Source organism: Oncorhynchus keta, chromosome 28 (assembly GCF_023373465.1).
Source record: "Oncorhynchus keta strain PuntledgeMale-10-30-2019 chromosome 28, Oket_V2, whole genome shotgun sequence".
Lineage (NCBI taxonomy): Eukaryota > Metazoa > Chordata > Actinopteri > Salmoniformes > Salmonidae > Oncorhynchus > Oncorhynchus keta.
The window spans coordinates 70,838,431-70,858,192 of NC_068448.1; the positions used below are offsets into that span (position 1 = coordinate 70,838,431).

General features: G+C 41.4%; 2 protein-coding genes across 2 annotated transcripts; both read right to left on the minus strand.

Annotated features, from left to right (window-relative positions):
• Positions 1-120: 120 nt before the first annotated feature.
• Positions 121-7,885, minus strand: LOC118361764 (serine/threonine-protein kinase RIO3-like). Its single transcript, XM_035741962.2, has 13 exons — positions 7,216-7,885; positions 6,591-6,709; positions 5,915-6,057; positions 5,559-5,666; positions 5,251-5,360; positions 4,904-5,047; positions 4,603-4,730; positions 4,099-4,281; positions 3,785-3,944; positions 3,530-3,610; positions 3,278-3,367; positions 2,606-2,713; positions 121-829 (listed from the first exon to the last, which is right to left on the minus strand). Exons 1-13 carry the CDS (start codon positions 7,249-7,251, stop codon positions 719-721), a joined length of 1,521 nt encoding a protein of 506 aa, XP_035597855.1. The 5' UTR covers positions 7,252-7,885; the 3' UTR covers positions 121-718.
• Positions 7,886-8,205: 320 nt separating this feature from the next.
• LOC118361195 (CMRF35-like molecule 3) lies at positions 8,206-15,691 on the minus strand. Its single transcript, XM_052483774.1, has 6 exons — positions 15,548-15,691; positions 15,027-15,365; positions 9,863-9,958; positions 9,642-9,743; positions 9,171-9,220; positions 8,206-9,012 (listed from the first exon to the last, which is right to left on the minus strand). The coding sequence occupies exons 1-6, from the start codon at positions 15,582-15,584 to the stop codon at positions 8,821-8,823; spliced, it is 816 nt and encodes a 271-aa protein (XP_052339734.1). The 5' UTR covers positions 15,585-15,691; the 3' UTR covers positions 8,206-8,820.
• Positions 15,692-19,762: the final 4,071 nt, after the last annotated feature.

Consider the following 19,762-nt stretch of genomic DNA (forward strand, 5'->3'; position numbering starts at 1 on the left):
TACATATAGATTGCTTGTATTGTTTTATAACTCCTAGTTTAAGAGCAGTTTGGTGTCTCCTGTCAAGCTGCTGCTGCTCAATTTGTCCAGAGCAAAGGAAAATGAATGACAAAGCATAACTAAAATTTATGCCATTTATTTCCACCATTATATTGAAGTTGGAGATCACAGAAAACACAGCTCCCTTGTACGATCAATGGACCTCAATGCATCTTGGTGCCAATGAAAAACAATTCATTGTGTCTTCATTCATGACTGCAGCTTTCATGATTAAAATATTAACTGACACAAACTAGGGCTCTTCACCAAATGTTGGATTGCAATTTGTTCCATTCATATAACGCAAAGCTCTTTTCATTCGAGCCCAGTTCACCTGTGAAGATAACTTCATGTCATGAATGCTGAATACCATCTAATTTTTAAAAAGCAATAATTGTGTATGCATGTAGATGCATCCGTCATGTCCCCCTTAGACATCCCCATCCATTCCATCTATAAACGTAGTAATGGAATGAGATGTTGACATTTCATGGAGGTGTATGGGAGGCTTTTCAGCCCACTGCCCCCAGTGTAGCATCTTGGGATGCAGTGACCTTTTGACCTTGTGTCCCTCATTGTGATGAAAGACCTTTGGGTGGGGGTTTACTCGCCCATTCTCTCAAACAGAATCAACTGAACAGGATCCATGGAGCTAATCATGGTGTCTAACATCTCATCGTTAATCATCCTCGTGGTGTAATAGGGGAGGCCCTCCGTCGCTGGTGCTGGAGTAGGTTTTCTTGCCCCTTCTCTGCACGTGGTCTTCATTCATCTTCTCCAGTGCCTCGATCTATAAAACGACAAGTGAGGACAGTGTTAATATAAAAATCACAAAGACGTAGAGGAAAGTAACCCAACAACTTAATTATGTGCATACAGGTAGTCAACCACTGTATGAAAGTTAATACTACAATCCCCGGTTTCTGGTAAGCACTTTGACAAAAAGCGCTCTATAATCTATACAATTTGATGGATTAGGGTCAAATTGTACATTGAACAAAAATATAAGCGCAACATGTAAAGTGTTGGTCCCATGTTTCATGAGCTGAAATAAAATATCCCAGAAATGTTCAATACGCACAAAAAGTACATTTCTAACAAATTGTGCACATCCCTGTTAATATGCATCTCTCATTTGATAAAACAATCCATCCACCTGACAGGTGTGGCATATCAAGAATCTGATTAAACAACATGATCATTACACAGGTGCACCTTGTGCTGGGGATAATAAATGGCCACTAAAATGTGCAGTTTAGTCACACTCCACAATGCCACAGATGTCTCAAGTTGAGGGACCGTGCAATTGACATACTGACTGCAGGAACATCCACCAGAGCTGATGCCAGAGAAGTTAATGTTCATTTCTCTACCATAAGCCTCACAACCGTAGACCACCTGTAACCACGCCAGCCCAGGGCCTCCACATCCGGCTTCTTCTTATGCGGGACCATCTGAAACCAGCCACCCAGACAGCTGATTAAACTGTGGGTTTGCACAACTGAAGAATTTCTGCCCAAACCATTTCAGGGTCTTGAACTGACTGCAGTTCGATGTCATAACAGACTTCATTGGGCAAATGCTCACCTTCGATGGCCACTGGCACGCTGGAGGTGTGCTTCTTCACGGATTAATCACAATTTCAATTGTACCGAACAGGTGGCAGAGAGCGTGTTTGGCATCGTGTGGGCAAGTGGTTTGCTGATGTCAAAGTTGTGAACAGAGTGTCCCATGGTGGCGGTGGGGTAATGGTATGGGCAGGCATAAGCTACAGACAACAAACATAATTGCATTTTATCAATGGCAATTTTAATGCACAAAGATATCGTGATGAGATCCTGAGGCCCATTGTCGTGCCATTCATCCGTCGCCATCACCTCAATTTTCAGCATGATAATGCACAGCCTCATATAGCAAGGATCTGTACACAATTCCTAGAAGCTGAAAATGTCCCAGTTCTTCCATGGCCTGTATACTCACCAGACATGTTACCCACTGAGCATGTTTGGGATGCTCTGGATCGACATGTACGACAGCGTGTTCCAGTTCCCTCCAATATCCAGCATCTTCGCACAGCCATTGAATTAGTGGGTGAACATTCCACAGGCCACAATCAACAGCCTGATTAACTCTTTGCGTATGAGATGTGTAGTGCAGCACAAGGCAAATGGTGGTCACACCAGATACTGACTGGTTTTCTGATCTTCTACATTTTTAAAATAAAAAGTATGTGAACAACAGATGCATATTTGTATTCACAGTCATGTGAAATCCATATGTTAGGGTCTAATTTATTTATTTCAATTGACTGATTTCCTTATATGAACTAATTAAAATCTTTGAAATTGTTGCATGTTGTGTTTATATTTTTCTTCAGTTTAGTATAAACATTCCCCACCCCAATAAGGCATTCAGTGCATGATAGATGTTTGTGTGTGTGGGACTCTAGTTAAGACAAGAGCCCACTTTAAACTGCCTGTAAAACTTAGTTCTGTAAATTCAATGCAACTACATGAATCTCCAACAGAGAAATAATACCCTCATAGGGACCTCAATGTTTTCTGACCTGGGCAAGGAAGTCTGCCTCGCTTTCACCGCTGAGTTGCAGCCCAGACACGACGTTGAAGAGCTCGTACACATTCATGGCTTCCGACACCCCGCCCTTCTGGAAGAACTGCAGAGACGAGATAAAAACGATATCTTGTTATTAAAACCACCAGTGTGTCACTGATACAAAACCTGATGCAAGAATAGTGGACATGTTTTGACTTTCGCCTAGTTTCCACCAACACGCATCGTATGTTTTGAGGTGTGGCAGCTAAATATATAGGACCTCATTCTGTATATACACATCCTGTACCTGAACCCTTCCCGTAACCATTCAGAATGAGTGACTAAACTCAACCCGTAACCATTCAGAATGAGCGACGAAACTCAACCCTTCCCGTAACCATTCAGAATGAGCGACTAAACTCAACCCTTACCGTAACCATTCAGAATGAATGACTAAACTCAAACCTTAACTTCAGGATTTACATTTGAAGAAATGGAAACGAGAGAGCAGCAGAAGCAACAAAAACACTTCGAAATTTGACATTTGGAGAACGTGGAAGCGCATGAATGCTGCAGTGAGACAGAGCTTGTTGTGCAAATCAGGACTTTAGTCTGTGTTTACTGTGAGCTGGAAGTAACAGGCAATTTAAACCTACAGTACTTGCATCACTGTGAGCTAACTTACCGTAGACACGTTCCTGCAGTCCCTGAACAGGAACTCAAGGCCATGAGGGTGATTGGGCTCAATGGACTGACTTACATCAATTAGCCAAACCTACATAAAACAAGATGATTAAATCATTCATGCTGAATGAAGGTAAAATCTCATGCCAGAATTTCCAGTTGCAATTAACCATGAGGAATCAGGTATAAAAATAAGGTGTAGACTGACCCAACTGGATAAATAAAGGTTAGACAAACATGATAAATAGCCTACCTTCCCCTGATGCCACAGCATGTTGTATTCACTCAGGTCGGCGTGGACAAGGTTACACTCGTGATACAACTGCTGCATCATCTGCAAGGACAGACACACACAGGGGTCATAATAACCCAGAATTACACTTCTCAGTCAGATACTCATCTCTTTGAAACGAGTGTGCACAACCAGATATTACTATGAGGTACGTAAATACACAACAACATAAGTAACGTCTACATTAGTGCATGGCAGCACAGCAGCTGCACTCACATGAAGCACTTGGTAGTAGGCCCTGTTCATGTCCTCAGAGCCCAACATGGCTTCTTTCAGTTTGGGAGCTGGCACATGGTCCTTGCCAATGAACGACATCACCAGGATGTGCTTCTTCAGAATCACCACCTCGGGGCATGGGATGTCAGCCTTTTTCATACTGATGGAGTGGGGAAGAGAGTGAGCCATAACACAGTTGGAACATTGGAAAGTGATATATATATATATATTTTTTTAAAGTTATTTGAACTGAGCTTTTAGATAAATGAGGTGAATTGGTGTTGGTCCATTTAAGTAACATCACCACCACGCACCGAGCCAGGTTGTGCATCTCTTTCTCAGCCCAGAGGCGGATGATCTTGCGGGGATTCAGCTTGCTGAAGCGTTCCTTGAAGCGGTAGTCGTCCTTGATGTACTTGTCGCGGTTCTTGAACTCATTGAGTGTGGTCTTGAAGACCTTGAGTACACACTCATCTGGGACAGCCTTCTCCTCCATGCTGGGAGAAAAAACAACAGTATTGGAAAACCTTAGAAACAAACTACAACTTAATTAACAGACATTTAGGGGTGGCAGTTCTATACAAAAACTGTTAAATACTACAACTATGGCTAATGAAATATGGCAAATAAATCTACTGCTATAGTGTCTCTGTCATGACATAATTGACAATGTAAATGTCATGACTTAACTTCAGGCAATGAAAGTTCCTGATCTGACTCCTCAGGCCAGGTGATAGACTCCTTGGGTCGATCAACCTTTGGTCAGTCAATTCAAGGTGTGGGTTCTTGCGAAACACAATTTGTCATGTCACCCTCACCTTCCCCCATCTGCATGGAACACCACAGACTCCTTTCCAGTGCTGATGCAGCCGTTGATGTTCTCCAGAACGCCTGCGTTCACCATTTTGTACATGAGCAGACGGGTCCTTGGGTCCACTGCTTGTTCCTGTGAATGAAAAAAAGGGAGGAAAGTACAGAAAAGAAAGCAGAAGTGGATAATCATGACGGAATTAAAATATATTAAAATACTATACAGATCTGAACATGGCATGAGGCCATTTTGTTGTCATTTTCAAATTCTTATTTTTATTGTCAATTTCTCCTTTTGCATAGACTCACAGCAGTGGAGTGCTCCTTTTTGTCATGCAGTCGGGCACTGCGACGCTGCTCAGAGTGGCAGTGTTGCTTCAGGGAGTTGTACACCTGGTTAGAGAGCTTCAGGTCCATGCCAAGCCCATCTCCCACATTGATCTCTGGGGCAAACTGGGAGGACAGGACAGAGAGGGAGATTACAAAAAGGCTGACAGTTTGGGATATGTTCACATTAGTGCGTACACAAATTAAGCCACACATTTCAAAACTCAATGGAGATAAATGCTAATTACTACTCATACAATTTCCCCAATGTGTCTGTCTATTGAATAACGCTGAACCAAGGAAAAAGGTGAGCTTCTTATCACTCTTACATTGTCCATGCGTGCAGTATTCTTCCTGCCACACACAACCTCATCGTGCTTAGTAGTGATGTTCTTGCCTTTCCCAGTAAAGCCTTTTCTTGGAGTTGTCGTGGGCTTATCTGGAACACATTTAGAAAAAATAGGAAAAAAGGGTTAATGTAGTAAGTTGAACTATTGCTTTAACATAAAACAACCACCAATCAACAGCAACCAATATTTTATGCAAGATTTTGGCCTGTTACAAGTATAAAGTAGATTTATTGGGCCTAGCATCAATACTGATATATGGGGTAAAATTATAAAGTGATGGACGTTACCGGCTTTGTAGGGGTCGTGGCGAGTGTCTTGCCAATCAACTTCATCCTCAGAGCTGTCGCTATCCTCGTAAGGGTGCACCATGCGATAGTTCTCAAAGGAGATGGACACTACAACAGTAAAGAACAATCATATCTCAAATTCTTCATAACGCCACTACTGTTCATTCTTTTTTACACATTCTAGAAACCTGGTCATGTTTACTAGGGTACAAAAGACTTGAACATGTTTTGACATGGAAAACTAAAAATGAGTGGTCCAGGTGTTCTCGCCCCGTTTCAGTCTGTTTTATTCCGTTCAGTATCTAATGAAAACGACCCTTGTATTGTTCTAATACCAGACATGTTCATAGGCTTACATTTGCTATCCCCGTTTAATTTTTTTTCTTCCGTGCGCAGCTGGGTGTCAAACTCCTTGTCAAACTGCATCTGCAGCATCTGAGCCAGCATCAGATCACAGTCCGTTTCTGGCTCCTCACCGGCATCCAGAGCAGCATTGACACTAGAACACATAGGATATTGGACATGAACATGCCGTCCTACACCCACACAATAACCTAATGTGAGTGTGGTGCTAGTTTCAATTGACACTGAAGTAACCTACAACGGCTAGACAAGAGGGTGAGAACATATCCTTTCAAGTTTTTATTTTATTTCACCTTTATTTAACCAGGTAGGTCACTTGAGAACAAGTTGTCATTTACAACTGCGACCTGGCCAAGATAAAGCAAAGCAGTGCGACAAAAACAACAGCGTTACACAAACAAACGTACAGTCAATAACACAATAGAAAAATCTATGTACAGTGTGTGTAAATGTAGATGAGTAGGGATGTAGGCAATAAATAGGCCATAGAGGCAAAATAATTACAATTTAGCATTAGCACTGGAGTGATAGATGTGCAGATGATGATGTGCAAGTAGAGAGGAATGAGGAAGTTGGGTGTGCTATTCACAGATTGGTTCACATGAATCGACAACACAGACAAGGTGGTGTAAGGGATAGGGATATTGATGATATTATTATGGTACTTACTCTGGGGAATCAGGGAAAGCATTGCTTTCCTCATCCAGTTGCTTTGCCAGCTGCTCGCTCATGACGTCAGCGAGGGAACAGGGTGACAGCGCCTTGGTAGTGGTGGCGCCCCATGGACTCTGAAGGACCATATATTCAAATGAGCTAATAGCAATACGGTACAACATGATGCTTCCCTTTGCTAACATATCGATGTACTCGTTACGTGCTTGAATAACTACTTGAATAAAGCGGTAGTTAACCAATTAGTTGACAATCTAAGCGAACTATACGCACGTTAGCCATCCTGTCAATCAAAAAAGCCATGCCAGGGACATGCCGCGACTTGTCTAACATTAATATAGCTTGCTAGCTAATACGTTAGTTACTTATTCTGAATTAGCCAAGGTTTGAAGCATGTCAGGCTGTTGGCTCGCCGCTATCAGATTTGGCTGTTGATGGATACGAATGTGAATTAGCGTTACAGTAGATCAATTAATGTGTAGCTGTAACATTATTTAAAACTAATTTAGGTCACGTTAATCTGTCCTCCCCAAGACGAGCCTTTTAAGGCTCGGTTTTCGCAAGGGCCATATTACATGTCAAGAATGACGGACTGATTAGCTAAGTTAGCAAACCAACTCACCTTTGGTCCTTCTGCAGTGATCCCTATTTGATCCATAACAGCAGCCCAGAGTTTCAGTCTTTGACAGCAGCAGTATTCAGACAGTCAGATGTCGAGCTTGACGAGCAATAATCTTAGCTAGCAACACGTTTACGACGACAGTCTCCTTTTATCGTTTCTCGAATTAGACACGATAATGAAACCGTTTAGATGTGTTATCTTAAGCCAAATAGAGTTAATGTCACTAATGAACAGATTTCTTGCTAAATGACAAGATTTTAGGAGAGCTGTAGAGCAAATTCTGCTTTGCGTTGTTCCAGAGATATTAGAAAAGGAAGAGAGAAGAAACCTAGCCGGAAATGACTGGGGCAATGTGTAAAGCACCGCCCAGCAGACTTTTGACCAATTGCGTTCAGGTTGTTCTACTGCGTCACGCAGTTGCTACGCTATTCGTCAAGCAATCCCTTCTAGAAAGTCAAGAGTTTGAGTCGAGAAACTTGCCTATTTTCCTCAAAATAACGTAATTTCAAAGTTACACGATATTATAGAGAACAAGTTAAATATCTCATATCTCGAAAAATATGTGTAATCTTGTACCTGTTGCTCACGCAATTCATGCTATTTCATGCTTTTTTGAACTAGCGTCCAATTAAGTCCCATTTTACTCCGCGAAGGAGTGATATCGCCCAAAATGCACCATGCGGGCAATTGATGTCAATAGAATTTCCCATCTCCTCAAAAGTGTTTCTGGTTCTTCATCCTGAATAAGGAAATTACGTTTCGATCCTTCTTCGTGGAAAAAAGGAAACCAGCAGGTTAAACCAGGCGCATTGCTGCCATCTACAACTCAATGTGTTTCTCTGCTCCTACCATATACAGGATATGGATCTTACCCTGCTCCTGAACCAAACTCTGCTCTTTTTAGTATAAAAAAATGCATCCGGTCTTGCAATTTTGTTTTTAAAATGTATGTTATTCTTTCACAAGCATTTTTAACAATATCAGTCTAAAAAGCAATCACATTATCTCTGAAGTAAATTAGTAGGCCAGACAGCTTTTCAGGTATTTCACCGTTAATCAAGGTATACTACACAATATTGGCATTCAATAAGTTTAATTCAGAATACATGTAATTGTTCAAAGTGTGTGCGTGCAGGGGCAGACTGGGACCAGAAATCGGCGCTGGCATTTCTAACCCACTGGGCCCATTTTCTTCCTTGAGGACCCCATTATTAGCCAGATGATGACAGGCCACAAGGCAAAAAATGGACCAGGCCATCGGGCATTTGCCAGAAATGTCAAGTGGCCAGTCTGCCCCTGCGCAACTTGGTAACTTGTCAGTTCTCACTGATCACACACATTCAATGTCCAATCAGCCTGTCTTATATTATTCTCAGTTAAGCAGCCATTCCTCTTATTATTTGACCAAAAAAAACAGCATCCCCCTCTGAAACTCATATGCCACTGCATCATCGTTTAGCACTACCTTACTACTATTACACACACGCACACACACACACACACACACACACACACACACACACACACACACACACACACACACACACACACACACACACACACACACACACACACACACACACACACACACACACACACACACACTCAGTGTCTGTCTGTGGTAGTGATATTGAGGCTTTGATAGATGTTGTCATAAGGTGTGATGTCTTGATAGACAGACTCCTGTTGGGCGTCGTCATCATCATCAACATCCTCATAAGGTTGGGAGGAGTATTGTTTCTTACAGGAAGCCAGTTTCACATTCACACACACAGCTTCTGTATTCTCATAAACATCCTAAAGAGAGGGAAAGGGGAAACAAAGTTACATGGGCATATTTACTCAAAAGACTGAATCTAGAGACTGTGGTTAGTGTGTCAGCCTTTGGAGGAGATAGCAATCAGATCAAGGTTGTGGATAGAGCAGCATGTACAGAGTAGAGAAAAGGCCCTCACCTCATACACCAACTCAGACAGCCCTGTTTCTCTGTGTGGTTCTGCAGACCCTGTGGAACACATAGCATAAACACTCAGATAGAGAGAGAGAGAGAGAGAGAGAGAGAGAGAGAGAGAGAGAGAGAGAGAGAGAGAGAGAGAAAGAGAGAGAGAGATATATAGAGCAGGGGAGAGAGAGACAGAGGAGAAAGAGAGATAGAGAGAGCAGAGGAGAGAGACAGAGAGAGAGAGATAGAGAAAGAGAGACAGAAAGAGAGACAGAGAGAGCAGGGGAGCGAGAGAGAGAAACAGAGAGACAGAGAGAGAGAGAAAAGAGAGAGAGAACAGACAGAGAGCAGGAGAGAGAAGAACAGAGAGAAAAGAGAGAGAAATGAGAGAGACAGACAGACAGAGAGAGAAAAGAAAGAGAGAGAGACAGAGAGAAAAGAGAGAGAGAAAAATAGAGAACGAGAAAGAGAGATTGTTACTCACCCTGGATCCTCTTGCATCTGTATATTATGATGAGTGCCAACATCAACACAGACAGACTCACAGAAAAAGTCATCACAGTGAACGCAATAAACACATAGGTCCCTAGAACACAGGGAACCAACAAGCACAGCTACCATCAATTAACAGGTAACACATCAACACAAATTATAACCGCTAGTGTTCTGATGGAATAGTGTCTGAATGATGCAGTGTTACTGTACTGTTGGTGAAGCCTGCTGATGAAGGTGGCATTAGTGATGATGATATTGATGCTGATGATAATGATGATGTGGAGGTCACTGAGGTCACGGTGGTGACTAGGGTCATTGGAGATGGAGACAGAGGCGTTGTTGTTTCGTGTGGAAAAATCAGAATGAGATCAGAAAATATCTAATATGAATTCAGTCAATATGAGTACATCAGTGGAGGCTGCTGAGGGGAGGACGGCTCATAATAATGCCTGGAAACCATGTATTTGATACCCTTCCAATTAATCCGCTCCAGTCATTACCACAAGCCCGTCCTCCCCAATTAAGGTGCCACCAACCTCATGTGGAGTACATACATGGCTAGTGAAACATTCTACACTGAAAAAAAATTCAAACGCAACAATTTCAAAGGTTTTACTGAGTTACAGTTCATATAAGAAAATCTGTCAATTGAAATAAATGAAATTAAGCCCTAATCTATGAATTTCACATGACTGGAAATACAGATATGAATCTGTTGGTCACAGATAGCTTTAAAAAAGGTAGGGGCGTGGATCAGAAAACCAGTCAGTATCTGGTGTGTCCACAACTCATGCAGCACGACATCTCCTTCACAGAGTTGATCATTGACTGTTGATTGTGGCCTGTGGAATGTTGTCCCACTCATCTTCAATAGCTGTGCCAAGTTGCTGGAACACGCTGCCGTCAATCCAGAGCATACAAACATACTCAATGGGGGACATGTCTGGTGAGTTTGCAGGACATGTTCATCTTCCAGGAATTGTGTACAGTTCCTAACGACATGGGACCGTCTATCATCATGCAGAAACATGAGGAGATGGCGGCGGATGAATGGCACAACAATGGGCCTCAGGATCTCGTCACAGTAACTCTGTGCATTCAAATTGCAATTGATAAAATGTAATTGTGTTTGTTGACCGTAGCTTATGCCTGCCCATACCATAACCCCAGAGCCACCATGGGGAACTTTGTTCACAACGTTAATACAGTTGAAACCGGGATTCATCCATGAAGAGCACAGTTCTCCAGCTTTCCAGTGGCCCTCGAAGGTGAGCATTTGTTCACTGAAGTCGGTTTTGACGCCGAACTGCAATCAGGTCAAGACGCTGGTGAGGATGACAAACATGTTTCTGACAGAAATTCCTCGGTTGTTTCATCAGCTGTCCGGGTGGCTGGTGTCAGACGATCGAGCAGGTGAAAAAGACGGATGTGGAGGTCCTGGGCTGGCGTGGTTACACATGGTCTACGGTTGTTAGGTCTGTTGAACGTACTGCCTATTTCTCAAGAAAATGACATTGGAGGTGGCTTATGGTAGAGAAATTAACATTAAATTATCTGGCAACAGCTAAGGTGGACATTCCTGCAGTCAGCATGGCAATTGCACACTCCCTCAAAACTTGTGACATTGTGCTGTGTGAAAAAACTGCACATTTTAGAGGGACCTTTTATTTTCCCCAGCACAAGGTGCACCTGTGTAATGATCATGCTGTTTAATCAGCTTCTTCATATGCCATATCTGTCAGGTGGATGGGTTATCTTGGTTAATGAGAAATGCTCACTAACAGGGATGTTAGGCTCACTAACAGGAATATTAGGCAACCTGCCTAAATGACTACAGACTCGTAGCACTCACTTCCGTAGCCATGAAGTGCTTTGAAAGGCTGGTAATGGCTCACATCAACACCATTATCCCAGAAACCCTAGACCCACTCCAATTTGCATACCACCCAAACAGATCCACAGATGATAAAATCTCTATTGCACTCCACACTGCCCTTTCCCGCCTGGACAAAAGGAACACCTAGGTGAGAATGCTATTCATTGACTACAGCTCAGCGTCTAACACCATAGTACCCTCAAAACTCATGACTAAGCTAAGGATCCTAGGACTAAACACCTCCCTCTTCAACTGGATCCTGGACTTCCTGACGGGCTGACCTCAGGTGGTGAGGGTAGGTAGCAACACATCTGTCATGCTGATCCTCAACACTGGAGCCCCTCAGGGGTGCATGCTCATTCCCCTCCTGTAATCCCTGTTCACCCAGGCATGACAGGCGTGGCCAGGCATGACTCCAACACCATCATTAAGTTTACAGACGACACAACAAGGGTAGGCCTGATCATAGACAACGACGAGACAGCCTATAGGGAGGAGGTCAGAGACCTGGCAGGGTGGTGCCAGAAAACAACCTATCCCTCAATGTAACCAAGACTAAGGAGATGATTGTGGACTACAGGAAAAGGAGGACCGAGCACGCCTCCCATTCTCATCGACGGAGCTGTAGTGGAGCAGGTTGAGAGCTTCAAGTTCCTTAGTGTCCACATCACCAACAAACTAGAATGGTCGAAACACATTAAGACAGTCGTGAAGAGGGCATGACAAAGCCTATTCCCCCTCAGGAAACTAAAAATATTTGGCATGGTTCCTCAGATCCTCAAAAGGTTCTACAGCTGCAACATTGAGAGCATCACTGCCTGGTACGGTAATTGCTCGGCCTCCGAACGCAAGGCACTACAGAGGGTAGTGCGAACGGCCCAGTACATCACTGGGGCTAAGCTGCCTGCCATCCAGGACCTCTATACCAGGCGGTGTCAGAGGAAGGCCCTAAAAATGGTCAACGACCCCAGCTACCCCAGTCATAGACTGTTCTCTCTACTACCGTATGGCAAGCGGTGCCGGATTGCCAAGTCTATGACAAAAAAGCTTCTCAACAGTTTTTATCCCCAAGCCATAAGACTCCTGAACAGGTAATCAAATGGCTCCTCGGACTATTTGCATTGTGTGCCCAACCCCTCTTTTACGCTGCTGCTACTCTCTGTTTATCATACATGCATAGTCACTTTAACCATACATTCATGTACATACTACCTCCTCAATTGGCCCGACCAACCAGTGCCCCCGCACATTGGCTAACCGGGTTATCTGCATTGTGTCCCACCACCCGCCAACCCCTCTTTTACGCTACTGGGATCTAGGATTGTTTATTTCAGCTCATGAAACATGGGACCCACACTTTACATGTTGTGTTTATATTTTTGTTCAGTGTAGTTAATTAAAGGGGTAGTTTCGATAATCTATACCAGTCATTTGATATTGATACATGCAGATATCTCTCTAATCCATACATATAGCATAACATTCCAGATTAAGCTTGGTTTCAGAAACCTTAGATTTTTGGATAAACTATACAGTACCTTCAAATCAAATCAAAATCAAATCAAACCTTTAATAAGAGCTACACATTCTCATGCTATGAAACAGGTAGTGGGTACAGCATATAATAATAATATTATATTATTATTATTATTATTATTATTATTATTACAGCAGAGAGGAATAAGCGAAGTGAGAGGGTTTACAGGTAGCCTAGTGGTTAGACCATTGGCCTTTACTAGACTATGGGGATATTTTATATATGAATGCTTCCGCTCAGTGTTTGAGATCAATTGACACCCTTTACCATGGTGCTTTGAGATTTATTTTAAACTGCAAAACACTTACTCACCACTGCACTTTGTATACCAGGGTTGGCTGGCCTTCTCTAGTCACTCGTAGGCTCAGTCACTGGTATACTTTTATTTACAAAGCCATTTTGGGTTTACTACCTTTTTATTTGGGCCTTTTTAATTGTTCAGAAATATGGTGGGTATTCTCTTCATTCGCTGGACTTTATCCTGCTAACTGTTCCAAATGTCCGAACTGAATTTGTTAAAAGGGCTTTTATGTACTCTGCACCATCGTCTTGGAACACCTTACAAAATTATTTTAAACTAGAAGAACTTGTCCCAATTGGTATTTTTAAATCACTGATGAATGATCTTGAGACTGATTCCCTGACCTGTCAATGTTTTTGATTTTGTTTGTCTGTAATTTTTGTAATGACTTGGTGCTGCCTATCTTGGCCAGGACGCTCTTGAAACATATATTTTAAATCTCAATAAGCCCTTCCTGGTTAAATAAAGGTTAAATAAAATAAAATTGGGCCAGTAACCGAAAGGTTGCTGGACTGAATCCCCGAGCTGACAAGGTACAAATCTGTCATTCTGCCCCTGAACAAGGCACTGTTCCCTGGTAGGCTATCATTGTAAATACGAACTTGTTCTTAACTGAATTTCCTGGTAAAATAAAAAAATGTATTCCGCCTAAAATACATCCACAAAAATAAGAATTCTTGTACAGAAGTCAATGAGAGTGTCAAACATATTTTTTTATTTCAAATTTGCTACCTGAGGCTTATTTGATAGAATACGCTGTAATGGTAAGGTTGTTGTGCTGATATAAGTGGACTTTATATCGGAAACAAACAAACAGACTTTATATCAGAGTTGATCCAGTTGTTCACATGGGTATCTGCTCTCTCATTGGCTAGAATGGTCCCACCGGATTCTCGCCTCGTCCTGCCTGCCTTCCATCTTTGAGGACATGTATTTCCATTGTTAGAGCTGTGACAAAACTATCTTGCCAAATATTATAGATCATCTTTGATTACAGGTAGGGGTGAGGGTCACATGACTGAAATGTTTGAGAAAAAACTTTTCACCTTTGACCTCTAGATGAACCACAGAGTAGACATCCAAACCTTGATCGACACGGATGCCACACATATACATCCCAGAATCCTTTTGGGTCAGCCCAGTGATTGTCACGGTGAACACTCCATCTGCGTTGTTGTCATGGAGAGAGAACCTCCCAGTGTTGTGCTTGGATGTGACTGTAGCCTGTTGTAGACATGTTGAGGGTCGGGTCCCTATGCAAAAGTACTTCTGACTCTCCGTGTGCTGAGGAGAGCATCCTAATGAGTCATTTCTGTTTCCAGGGCATCATCTGTAAAATCTCATGTGCAAAATATTCACATGTGATCACGTGAAAATCCATATGTGAAATTTCACATGTGAAATAAAATGTTACGTGCAAAACGTGGACATTTCATGTGAAATCATTTTGTAAGGGATGTGCTGGACAAAGCGATTTTAGATATATTATATACAAATACACAGTAAACATTGGTAAATTGTCATGAGTTTAGTCAATGCCATCTGTATCTAACTGTCTTTAGAGTTCATTTGAAATTGTTAAATGTGCCTGCGTCATTTTTGTGTTGATGTTCCTGTAAAAAATTTTTTTTTACATACATGTATAAAAAAGGGAACTTACCTTTGACTTCTACTTGCAGTCTGACTTCTGTATAGATGTCTGTCCCATATCTGCTCACAGCGCACCAGTATATCCCAGCATGCTGTAGGGTCAGTTTAGTGACATTCACAGTGAAGACTCTTCTCTTTATGTCATCATGCAGAGAAAAGCTGCCTTTCTTAGTGTAGTGAACTCCCAATTGAGTTTCAATGACAATATCAGAGTTGTCACAGCCCCTATTACAGAGGTACTTTTTGTAATTCTCATACCCATGGCCATAGGAGCAACTGATCTCTGCTTCTCCTCCCTCATATCCTGATACTACGATCTCATCTGCAATAGATACACTCCACAGAGCAGCTGGAGAGAGACAACAAGTTCACATCAGACACAGATCTGCCCTTTAGTTACTAGCTGCTTCAGCACAGAGAACAATAAAATAGAAGCAACAGCAAATCAAATGTGTTTAGCAACTGCTACAATGTCCAGTGTTCTTCAAATAAGCTTTATGTTATGTTTTGTAGATGTGATGATGAACTCACCAGAGAGGCTAAAGAACACTCTTCGAAGACTTGTCATGATGAACTGCTGTTCTCAGTTTGTCTATACTGACTTCATTAAGTTGCTGTGTCCTGTCTCTCACCTTCAGATTACTCCTACTTCCTCCTAGTGAGGGTAGGTTAGCTAGTCTCTCTCTCTCTCTCTGTGTCTGTGTGTGTCTGTGTGTTATTCTATTATCTCCACTTCAGTGTTTCCTGTGTGTGTCGACTTCTTTCTGATGGGGGACACCAGCCCTGCAGAACACGCATCGTTGTTCACAATCATATAATGTGCATGTGTGTGCGTGTGCGTGTTATTTGTATACAAAGCCATGTATCTGTTTATCTGTCTACTATTGAACAGTTAGGTATCCATTGTTTTACATTCAGCAGAAGCAGATTTTTTGAAAGAGTCGCCAGTTTTGTACATAGGGAACCCATAAAAATGGACAACAATATATTTTTGTCTCCAGTTCTGTACATAGGGAACCCATAAAAATGGACAACAATATATTTTTGTCTCCAGTTCTGTACATAGGGAACCCATAAAAATGGACAACTATATATTTTTGTCTCCAGTTCTGTACATAGGGAACCCATAAAAATGGACAACTATATATTTTTGTCTCCAGTTCTGTACATAGGGAACCCATAAAAACGGACAACAATATATTTTTGTCTCCAGTTCTGTACATAGGGAACCCATAAAAATGGACAACAATATATTTTTGTCACCAGTTCTGTACATAGGGAAACCATAAAAATGGACAACAATATATTTTTCCTCCACCTGGGATTTTGTCAAATCAATCATTTAGATTTTCTTTTATCATGAACATTTCTAATGTTGTAAAAAAACTAAATTACATGGTAGGGTACTAGGGGGTAACAAGATTTCACCAACTTATTTCCCTGGGGCTCAGCAAAAAATGTCCTATGTTCATCATAACTTTTGGAGATATTTAAACAAAACGATTTTGTGGTAAATGTATATATTTTTAAAAATATATATTTTTTGTTCTAAATATATTCCAATGAAGTTAGATCTATAATTGTCTTTTAAATATACAAGTAGGAAAGCCTTAAGAGAAATAATCCACTTGTTTACAGAGAAAAAAATAGATAATTTTTGAGTAAAGTAGTAATATGTTGGATGAGTTTGTTGGGGGCAACTCGCCCCCCCCCCCCCTACTATGGGGTAACTGGCCCCTAGGGGCTAGTTACCCCTTTATGGTTATGTATGTGTTTCTATCTGTCATTTAGAAAACGACTAATGTTAGCGCTAGTTTATGCTAACTTGCTAGCTAGTAACTTCACTAGTAGTAAATGCTAGCCAGCCAGCTAGGAGTGCTAGCTAGAAACCTTACTACCAGATCGTCTGAGGTAAAATACATTAAAAAGAAAGAACGTAATTTAATTTCAGTTGTAAATGTTTACACTGGTGACTGATAGATTTACAGTTAATGTTACTTTATAGTCCTTTAGCTAGTTTCCACAGCATTTTTTGTCATATTGCTACTAGATAGCTACTAGATAGCTAACTTTGTTTTTAAGATAGAGCTTTTCAACTGGCATCTCTCCCAATGTTTTCAGTCACAGATGGGGAATAGATTAGGTGTGAACAGTGCAGGATGTGGGCTCATGAGTTGTGGTACAATAGCTGTGACCTATGTACAAATTAAAATGTGCAATGGCAGAGAATAAGAGAGTTGCCACATCAACGTTACACTGAATGATTTAAGAAAACTTGCTTGATTGATGTCCTTGGTTTCACAGAGGTGCTTAATAACATTTCATGTACACACTTTATTAGATAACATATGAAATGCACATTGTTATATTTGGTAACACATGGTTATTTTCCCTCGACTCAATCCCCATTCGATGCATTGAACGGAGGTGGAGCAATGTCTACATAAGGGCGCCAATTAAAAGCTCACAAAAGCTCTGATGAAGGATTTGAGGCCGATACCTAAAGCTTAATAAAGCGCAGTGATACTAGCAAGAGCCGTGTGCGCACTGTAAAAAATGACCCACTGGCCTAGTAAATATTGCAAAAGAAAATCTAAGATTTTTAAAATTTGTATTTTACCCCCAATTTCGTGGTATCCAATTGTTTTAGTAGCTACTACCTTGTCTCATCGCGAATTGTGGCCCGGCCAATTGTGCGTCGCCCCACGGACCTGCCACCAGGCGCCCTTAACCACTGCGCCACCCGGGAGGCCCTGAAAACCAACGATTTTTACTTAAAATAATAGGTTTTTGGTTTTACTTACATTTTGGAGTATAATGCTTAATTTATATGTGTTGAAAAAGACTGGCATTTGTAAATACAAATCCAAGGTAATATACTGCTACATTAGAATGAATATTTCTAAGTAACAACCAACAACTTGAAAATATGATATTCAAAGTATCATTATTATGTTTGGACTGGCATGCTAAATCTAGTTCTGAATGTCAATTGTGCTTAGAACATTTCAACGGACGTTGTCTTGATCTTTCTCCTCTGGAAAGGCCATGCGGCAGGTAAGGATCAAATTATAACTTGGAATGTAGTTTGGATCTCTCTACATATATTTTCGACAATTTCGAAAATATTTGTGGAAAACGTTAGATAATATTCTTCAAGTACAAAAAGCCTTTAGCTAGCAATATTGCCATAGCATGTTAAATTTGCATGTTGATAAGCTAGCTTTGCAAGTGGTGGGCAGGCTACTAGCTAGTAAGTTAGCAGTGCATTTAATCGCCTTTGCGCTGTTTCTAACCTTTGCCTTTTTTGTGTAAGTTTTATATGAACCAAAATAGCTATGTAACATATTACCTACCTAGCTTCCCAAAACATGCATTGTCAGCAAGCATTAGAGTAGAACGGTGCCATTGCAATTTAATATTTGCTCCCCCAGTCACACTCTACAAGAGGAAGCAGTTTAAGAAAAACCTTTCTGTGGTGAAGCGGGTAGAATATGTACTTGATGCAAAGAAAGGAAGATGTTTTCAGTGTGTTCCTATTCTGCAGTCACTGTTACAAGTATTGAGCAACAAGAATTTTCAGGAGAAAGCTTTAAAAAGTAGGCCTACAAGTTTTTCTCGATTACAAGTATTTTTATGATGGCACACATTTCAAAGAAAATGACTGTTTATCAGGAGATGAATTAACCCTATCTTTACTTCTCTATGTTGATGACTTTGAAGTGTGCAATCCCCTTGGAACATCCCGCGAAAAGCACGATATCCCAGGAGTCTATTGGGTGTTGACAAATGTCCCATTACAGATTAGGTCCACACTAAAGTCTATTTACTTAGCTGTTCTCTGCAAGTCTGTTGATGTTAAAACATACGGATATGGGAAGGTGCTACTACAGACACTTTTAAAAGATCTTGCAAAATTGTAGGAAGAATACCTTTTCATTCCTGTGCTGGGAAAGATACTGAAGGGCACTGTTGTTTGTGTGGTGGCAGATAATCTTGGAGCCCACTCTACTGGTGGATTTGTAGAGAGTTTTAGTGCAACGCATGTCTGCAGGTTCTGTTCGGCTGAGCTGTCTGAGATCCAGGTAAAAGAAGTGAGAACTGGGGCATTCCAACCCAGAACAAAAAAGCAACATTCTGAACAAATACAGACAGTTTTAGAAAATTCCACCTAAATACATTGCTATGCTATGGTGTGAAAAAGCAATGTGCTTTGACTGAAAAACGGAAACATTTTGACGTGCTGTCTGGCTGTCCACCAGATGTGCTGCATGACTTTTTTGAGGGAATCCTGCCTCTGGAACTGGCATTGTGCTTAAAGGTTTTAATCAAGAATAAATATGTTACTCTGTTGGAACTCAACAATCTTATCACCCAGTTCCCCTGTAAGTGGACTGATAAAACTGACTGCCCACAATCAATTCCTCTTGACTTGATGAATCCAAGGAAAATAACTATGGGAGGAAATGCTCATGAAAACTGGTGCCTACTGCGTCTGCTTCCATTCATTATAGGAACTAAAATACCTGTAGGTGAACCATCATGGGAAATTCTTATGAACCTCAAAGATATTGTTGAACTTGTGGTTTCGCCAATTCACACAGAATAATCCATTTGGTACCTTGACAGCAAGATATCCAAGCACAGGCATAAATTCTTAGAGGTTTTTCCTCAGGGTAGTTTTATCCTGAAACATTTCAATGAACTCTACCCGCAGCTGATGAAGGCCTGTGGACACCTTATAGC

Bases quoted from the DNA above. Each gene is read 5' to 3' on its own strand.
- LOC118361764 (XM_035741962.2), bottom strand. From the start codon at position 7,251: ATGGATCAAATAGGGATCACTGCAGAAGGACCAAAG. The intron at 4,282-4,602 runs GTGAGGGTGACA...TTTTTCTCCCAG, and splicing joins TTCCATGCAGATGGGGGAAG to CATGGAGGAGAAGGCTGTCC. The intron at 830-2,605 runs GTCAGAAAACAT...GTCGTTTTATAG, and splicing joins AGGCAGACTTCCTTGCCCAG to ATCGAGGCACTGGAGAAGAT.
- LOC118361195 (XM_052483774.1), bottom strand. From the start codon at position 15,584: ATGACAAGTCTTCGAAGAGTGTTCTTTAGCCTCTCTG. The intron at 15,366-15,547 runs GTGAGTTCATCA...GTCTCTCTCCAG, and splicing joins AGTGTTCTTTAGCCTCTCTG to CTGCTCTGTGGAGTGTATCT. The intron at 9,959-15,026 runs GTAAGTTCCCTT...CAATGACCCTAG, and splicing joins ACTGCAAGTAGAAGTCAAAG to TCACCACCGTGACCTCAGTG.